The 7,421-nt window shown below is 45.7% G+C and overlaps 1 protein-coding gene across 2 annotated transcripts; it reads left to right on the forward strand.

Annotated features, from left to right (window-relative positions):
* The first annotated feature begins 2,218 nt into the window (after nt 1-2,218).
* On the forward strand, nt 2,219-6,129 carry LOC124666264 (transcription factor GAMYB-like). Of its 2 annotated transcripts, none has more exons than XM_047203608.1 (4): nt 2,219-2,481; nt 3,005-3,393; nt 4,359-5,370; nt 5,456-6,129. In XM_047203608.1, exons 2-4 carry the CDS (start codon nt 3,019-3,021, stop codon nt 5,716-5,718), a joined length of 1,650 nt encoding a protein of 549 aa, XP_047059564.1. In that variant the 5' UTR covers nt 2,219-2,481; nt 3,005-3,018; the 3' UTR covers nt 5,719-6,129. The 2 variants fall into 2 exon arrangements, with proteins under 2 accessions (XP_047059564.1, XP_047059565.1); XM_047203609.1 differs by having other exon boundaries at nt 5,459-6,129.
* Nucleotides 6,130-7,421: the final 1,292 nt, after the last annotated feature.

Raw genomic sequence — 7,421 nt, forward strand, 5'->3', positions numbered from 1 at the left:
TGTAGTTTGCCCTGGTGGAATCTAGTTTTATGCCAGTTCTAAGCTTCTTCCTAGCGACGACGTGCAACGTCAAAAGGCGGTGGATTCCTATCTCTGGTTTGCATCAATTGAGGGTGGTGATCAGGATTGGATCTAGTCAAAGCTCGTATAATAAGCTTGCGGGCTATAGTTGGGATCAATATCTTGTTGGTGCTCTTTTGAGAATAAGTCGTGGTGGCGCGCCGAAGGGGAGGCTGGCACGATCAAAATCCCCGAGGAAAACTCGAGCTGCGGATCAGTGGAGTTCCTACATGATGGTGAAACGGGGGATGATGTAATCTTCGGCCGAGATGGCATCCACAACACATGCCGACGCATTTGTTGCACTTGTGAGGCTTCAACCTCCGCCAATGGAGGCCCCTCTTCCTCCATAGGGAGGTGCATGCCTTCCTTAGACCAAGTGGTTTTGTCCCCGGTGCTAAGCTAGGTCGCTGTGTTTTGACATTGTTCGGTGCTAGCGGTGACGGAGAAAAATAAGGTCCTTCTTGCAAGAATTATGGACTAGTAAGTTGTACTTTCCTTTACCTTTGAGGCCCTCTTGTAAAATGTAACGACACGTTTGATGAAAAGAAGAAGAAAAGAAATTTTTCCATAGGTAAAAATCCAACAAAATGCCATTTAAAATCCTTCTTAATCAGACCGGGGGACCGGGGGCGAGTAGAAAATTTGTTAACCAATGGATGGAAAAAATGAGGTATACTAGCATGCAAAGCGTGCGATGTGAAATTAGCAGGAGTGATTTGTTTAATACATGCATGCAGGCATAACTTGATTCTTGACTTGTCGTCCACTCAGAAGTGCATATTCTGCTCGCAAAGTTTCATCCGAGATCATGGTACGCTCTCGCTTAATTAACAATCCGCGACGGCGACGCCTCCGCCTTTCCTTGGATTATTTTAACGTGCCACAATCGCACAGGAGAATAGCTAGGGACAAATGGCCGGAATATGCTATAGCCTATAGGGGTTAGAGTGAGTGGAAGATAGTTTAATTAGGGCTTGGGGTAAAGGATGAGGAATAAGACGAAAGAAGTGGCCGAATCGGGTCCGAGACATAAGCAGTAAGCGAGAGGTGCACGAGGATACCAAAGATGGTAATCTGCTTGAGTTTTAGCATCGATGAGATCTCTTTAATCCGCTTTAGCCAAGTTGGACGTAATTTTGTGTACTCTATCTACATAGTAGTTACAGCCTTGCAAGTACCTTGTTCCACACGCCGTATATATACAAGTGTAAATCGTGATCGTCAGATCTGCCTTGTGCACATACAAAAAGAAAGACTGCGTAGGTAGGCACTGACACATCAAGTGATCTGTCCTGGATAGTTACTGTAAGCAACATAGGGGTCACTAAGGGTGATGAGTGCACATTGGCGTGAAAAGTTCTTTTTCAGATTGTACTCACCTCAAAACGTATTATGGAGTACGATATTTTCAGGAAAACATGGGTGATTTTCGGGAGATCAATTTGCGGCAAACGTGCACGCTAGCTCGAAATGGTGTTGTTTGTATTTTCACCCTTTTCTCTTTTCGGCACAACAAATCTTTAGGAATACCGACAAAAAAAATGCACGTGTATGACTACAAGATCAACGATTCTAGTAATTCTCGGTCGATTGAGAATTGATCATTTCCCAAAGAATTACTTATTCAAAATCCATTCAGACTCCAAAAAACTTTAGTCCATGAAAAAACACTGCATATGTTGCACTAGATAAATAAATCATTGCAATATAATGATTTTTGTAGGTCTAAATTAATGTCTTTGTAAAATTGAATGAGAAATAGATTCTTCTCCATCAACTGCTTTTTTCACTACATAAATAAATTATTACAGCACATTTGACTGAGGAATAAGTTTGTCCCAATCGACGTAGAAAGACCTAATAATAAAACTTAAATATGACAAGTGCCAATGATTTTAGTGTCAGTACCCATAATCCAAAGGAGTAAAGTGATGTTAATTAATACGGTTCGTTCTTTTAAATCAGCACCTGGTTTTGAAAAAGTACTACCAAATGCGTGTGAATAGATAAAAGACACAGTCGTGCAATAAAAAAGCGAGCGAGAAGAGCCGAAAATATAGGGCTCTAGAGAGAAAATAGGTGCCCATGCGGGCATGCCCAATAGCAGTGCTGCTGCTGCTGTACCTTTCAGCTTTATAATCTCCCCCAAAATCTCCCCACTCCCGCATCCCTCTTCTTCCCCTCGAAACTCTCTCTCCCCTTCCCTGAAAATTCTGCGGAGACTGGGTACCCGAGTGGTGCCGGCATCTCGCTAAGGGGGAGAGAGAGAGAGATCCTCCCCTGTTTCCACTCCTCAACTCTCCAAGTCCATCCCACTGCCGAGCCAGGAGGAGGAGGAGGAGCAAGGTGGGAATTGGCAGCTCAATTCAGCACCCCCAGCCGGAGCTCTGATCGACCCCGCCGGCGAGATTCATCCAGGTAGCTGCACAATTCTGGTTTCTTTCGGGCGAAGGAAGTGGTGGTGATCTGAGGCGTGGAGTGTTGGAATTATCTGTCTCCTTTTGTTTTGTTTCTTCGGCCTGCTTCTGCCCCCTGTTGGAGCTTTCCATTCCGGGGACACGAGGAGTAGTGCCTACGCCTTTTTGTCTGCCTGTCTAGTGGTTTGATCTGTCAATTCTGGTGGAGATATCTCGCTTTACACTCCCCTTTCCACTTAAATTGTGCCCGTGCTTCCGCTGCCGGGAGTTCTTGAGCTGAACATGTTCAATTGAATCTCTACTAGTTAAGCAGTAGTAATAAATGCCCCTGCTCCGCTGAATTGGGGAAACAAAGAAGTGGTTTTTGTCGAGTGGCATGGCATCGCCAGGTCCTTTTTCAGACGCCGCACAATTAATACCTTCTTAGTTTGCTGATCGGCTTCTGCCTGATTCCATAATTCAAGTAATTCTGCGACAATTCAAGTAGGTAGCGATTCCAATTTTCTGTTCTTGGCATGATTCAGGGCCCGGAGGAGAGATGTACCGGGTCAAGAGCGAGAGCGACTGCGAGATGATGCACCAGGACCAGATGGATTCGCCGCTGGCCGACGACGGCGGCGGCAGCAGCGGGGGGTCGCCTCACAGGGGCGGCGGGCCCCCGCTGAAGAAAGGCCCCTGGACGTCGGCGGAGGACGCCATCCTGGTGGACTACGTCAAGAAGCACGGCGAGGGGAACTGGAACGCCGTGCAGAAGAACACCGGGCTCTTCCGCTGCGGCAAGAGCTGCCGCCTCCGGTGGGCGAACCACCTCAGGCCCAACCTCAAGAAGGGGGCCTTCACACCGGAGGAGGAGAGGCTCATCATCCAGCTCCACTCCAAGATGGGCAACAAGTGGGCTCGGATGGCTGCTCATGTAAGTGCGATGCGACCTTCATTTCACTGCTTGCTTTTACATGTCGATACTAGTACTACTAGGCAGTAGCATGCTCTTGGTGTGAGCTCTTCTTGAGCCTTGCGTGATTGTTCTTACGTCATGGTCACATGGGGTTGAAAGGTAGCGATTTTTTTTTTGGCTTGTGATTGTTCTTATAGATTTACTCATTTGTTTTTTAACTGCTGAAGTATTTAGATAATTTCAGGTAGTATATATATTCTAGCGGTATTAATCTCTTAATTAATTTATCTGATGATTGTTTTTGGAGAATGGTTTTATTTTTCTATCTAGTGATGAAGGGTAGATAATTTATCTAGTGAGGTATCTATTCGAGCGGTATTAATCTCTTAATTTATCGGCTCTTTTGTTACTTACTGTTATTACTCTGCAACATCAACTTGTATGATTTTCTACTGCACTTCAGAAAGTTACAAATATTTGGTTTTAAATTTGTGGATACATGTAGTATGTTTCGTCTCAACTTTTGTTGTTACTGTCCTAAGCAAGTTAGCCTAAAACGTAGAAGGTTGAAAATTGACAGCTATATATATGCATGCTTTAAATAGGTAGTCCATTTTTGACTTTGACTGCGTTCAAGGGGTTGCCTCAGTCTACCCTGATTGTGCGTACTCTGACATCTATGTTCCTTAATGGCAACCTACTATTTTCCATAGTTGGGATCTATTTCAGTGTGTTAAGTGCTTAAAGTATTACTGGTTTTGCTAATCATCTAAGGCTAATAAAATTGTATATACATAATTCACAGTATCCAATTACTTTTCTATCTTTATTAATATGTACATCAATTTGAACATAAACCCTAAATCGATCCACGCTTTGTTCATACCGACTTAGATTGTCACATATATTACCTTATCCTGTGTAAATGAGTCAACTTTTTCTTCTTTTTATTGCTATTATTGACTTTGAGAACATCTTCTCAGTTGCCAGGGCGTACTGATAATGAAATAAAGAATTACTGGAATACTCGAATAAAGAGATGCCAGCGAGCTGGCTTGCCAGTCTATCCTGCTAGTGTAATCAATCAGTCTGCAAATGAAGATCAGCAGGGCTCCAGTGATTTCAACTGCGGCGAGAATCTTTCTAACAACCATCTGAATGGGAATGGTCTTTATCTACCAGATTTTACCTGTGACAATTTCATTGCCAATTCAGAGGCTTTATCTTATGCACCACAGCTCTCAGCTGTTTCAATAAGCAATTTGCTTGGCCAGAGCTTTGCATCAAAACGCTGTGGCTTCATGGATCAAGCCGGGATGCTAAAACAGTCTGACAGTTTGCTCCCTGGATTGAGCGATACCGTGAACGGTGCGCTCTCCTCGGTTGATCAATTCTCAAACGACTCTGGGAAGCTCAGGCAGGCTTTGGGTTTTGACTACCTCCATGAAGCCAACTCTAGCAGCAAGATTATTGCACCCTTTGGCGGTGCGCTTACTGGCAGCCATGCCTATTTAAATGGCACCTTCTCTGCTTCTAGGTCCACAAATGGTCCTTTGAAGATGGAGCTCCCTTCACTCCAAGATACCGAATCTGACCCAAATAGCTGGCTCAAGTATACCGTGGCTCCTACTATGCACCCTACGGAGTTAGTTGATCCCTACCTTCAGTCTCCAACAGCAACTCCATCGGCGAAATCCGAGTGTGCATCACCAAGGAACAGTGGCCTTTTGGAAGAGCTGCTTCATCAGGCCGAGGCACTAAGGTCTGGGAAGAACCAGCAGCCGTCTGTGAGAAGCTCAAGCTCCTCTGTCAGTACGCCGTGTGATACTACGGTAGTTAGCCCTGACTTTGATCTCTGTCAGGAATACTGGGAAGAGCATTCCGGTGCTATGCTGCATGAGTATGTTCCTTTTAGCGGTAACTCACTGACTGAATCCACCGCTCCTGTGAGCGCGGCATCGCCTGATGCATTTCAGCTCTCCAAAATTTCCCCTGGTACGTGTATGTATATCTCTTGTGATCCTTTATTCAGAGTGATTGACTGTTTGCAGTTATTTATATCATCAGTGTTTATTGGCAGCAGAAAGCAATTCGCTGGGATCCGGAGAGCAGGCGATGGAGCCAACGTATGAGCCTGGGGCTGGGGATGCTTCACCTCGTCCTGAAAACTTGAGGCCGGACGCGTTCTTCTCCGGGAATACGGCCGATTCGTCCCTCTTCAACAACGCCATAGCGATGCTCCTCGGCAATGACATGAACATGGAGTGCAAGCCTGCTCTCTTCGACCCTTCCTCGTGGAGCAACATGCCCCATGCTTTCCAAATGTCAGAAGAGTTCAAATGAATTCCCCGCCGATCGACCCAGTTGGCGTGGAAGGAGATTCTATATATCTCTCTCTTCCTGATTGTTTTGAGGATAATTTCAGGGAAAACCTCATTTGATTGCAACTCGCTGCGTAGCCACCGCTGACAACGGGTCCTTGATGGCGGATGCAGCTGCTGCCAGACGTATGTGCTCTTCATGCAACTAGCCCCTTTTCCCCAAATAAAGTTCATGGAGATATAAGCCGGTTATATCTGTTTTTTCCTAGTAGAGGAACCCTTTTTTGCCATCTCTATGGCCTCTGTTGAAAACTCTGTCGAGACGTGTTATTTGAAGAATGTAAGATCAGTTACTGCTTTTTCTGTGTGCTGTCTTTGTTGAAACATTAATTCCACCCCAATTGTCAATGGATAGCGTTTTATTTCGCAGCAAGATTTTGTTTTTCCTCAGCTGGGCTCGTACTGCCATTCTTTATCAGACCTGGTTCATCAGCTTGAAGATTCATCAAGTATTCAGGCTGACTATTCTTGAACTTGAGTACTTCACTGTTCTTCGCTCCCAACTCAATTTTCATCTACAAAGCATCTGAAACAGCCTTTGTTGAAACATTAATTCCCGTCCTGAATTACCAATGGATAGCGTTTTGTTTCGCAGCAACATGTTGTTTCGGTGCTGCGTTCGTGAAGTATTCAGTTTGACTATTCTCGAGTAGCTTGGTCCATGAGCTTGACTGCTCTTCGCTGACAGTTGAACTCTCATCTATTCCTACCAGGGGTCTGAAACACGTGCTGTCATTTTGGCTGATCTTCGTCCAGCCAATTTGTTTGAAACAGTTCGTCAACAGATAGGAGGCCGTGGCTGCGCCGGCCCGGGTCGAGCGGGCGATGTGCGAGGCATGACTCGCTTCACCACGGCACGACGGACGCGCACTCTGCATGGAGATGGTGATGAAGACGGAGCACAGTTGTGATGCCGTAGATGTGTCACCCTGCCTGGCGGTGGCGGGGGCAAGATCTGCGAGTCGCTCGTCGTCAGATTGTGCATGTTGCGGCGCACTACAGTACTACGACGACCGTGCAAGGGAGTGCTATACGTTGCCGCTGTTCTGAAACTTAATTTTGGTTCAGTCAATGTACTGATCATCACTCATGTGCCCTGTCTCTCCCCTGGGAACATTTCGACGATGGTACTACTACTATGGCATTCTCAGTGTATTAGCATAGATCTGATTTCTTTGATCATTGTTTTAGATAAAAGGCCAAATGCTCTGACGGTTAAATTAATAACATCCTAAACTGCGAAGAAGATACATGATGCTGAACCCAGCTTACAAGAAAACAACTATACACATAAGACACAAGCCTATCGAAGAGACTACATCCAAAAACGTGAAACAGCCGACACGACTATTACGAAAACTACGCAGAGGAAGAGAAAACGCTAGATGGGCTAAGTTGTCGGGCCGGTGCTCACCCAAGCACTGGCGAGCCAACGAATACTACAACCGTCGAGACCACTTCACCGTCGTAAGCAGCACCACAAGAAGCCAACAACCACCAGGAATCGACCATTATTGCTCACAACCAACGTTGTAGAACCAGGGTAGAGCCCAACAACAAACCCTAAGTGTGGAGAGTACAAAGCAAGCCTTGTCGAAGCAGGTAGAATGAAGAGCCAACACAGAAGCACGCCACTCCGCTACACCACCGTCGGAGAGTTGCCTG

This window comes from Lolium rigidum, chromosome 6, assembly GCF_022539505.1.
Source record: "Lolium rigidum isolate FL_2022 chromosome 6, APGP_CSIRO_Lrig_0.1, whole genome shotgun sequence".
Taxonomy (NCBI): Eukaryota; Viridiplantae; Streptophyta; class Magnoliopsida; order Poales; family Poaceae; genus Lolium; species Lolium rigidum.

What these genes read in the sequence shown, in the direction of transcription:
- LOC124666264 (XM_047203608.1), top strand. Translation starts at nt 3,019, where the DNA reads ATGTACCGGGTCAAGAGCGAGAGCGACTGCGAGATGATGCACCAGGAC. An exon ending in GGGCTCGGATGGCTGCTCAT is followed by an intron (nt 3,394 to 4,358) that starts GTAAGTGCGATG and finishes ACATCTTCTCAG; the next exon opens with TTGCCAGGGCGTACTGATAA. An exon ending in GCTCTCCAAAATTTCCCCTG is followed by an intron (nt 5,371 to 5,455) that starts GTACGTGTATGT and finishes GTTTATTGGCAG; the next exon opens with CAGAAAGCAATTCGCTGGGA.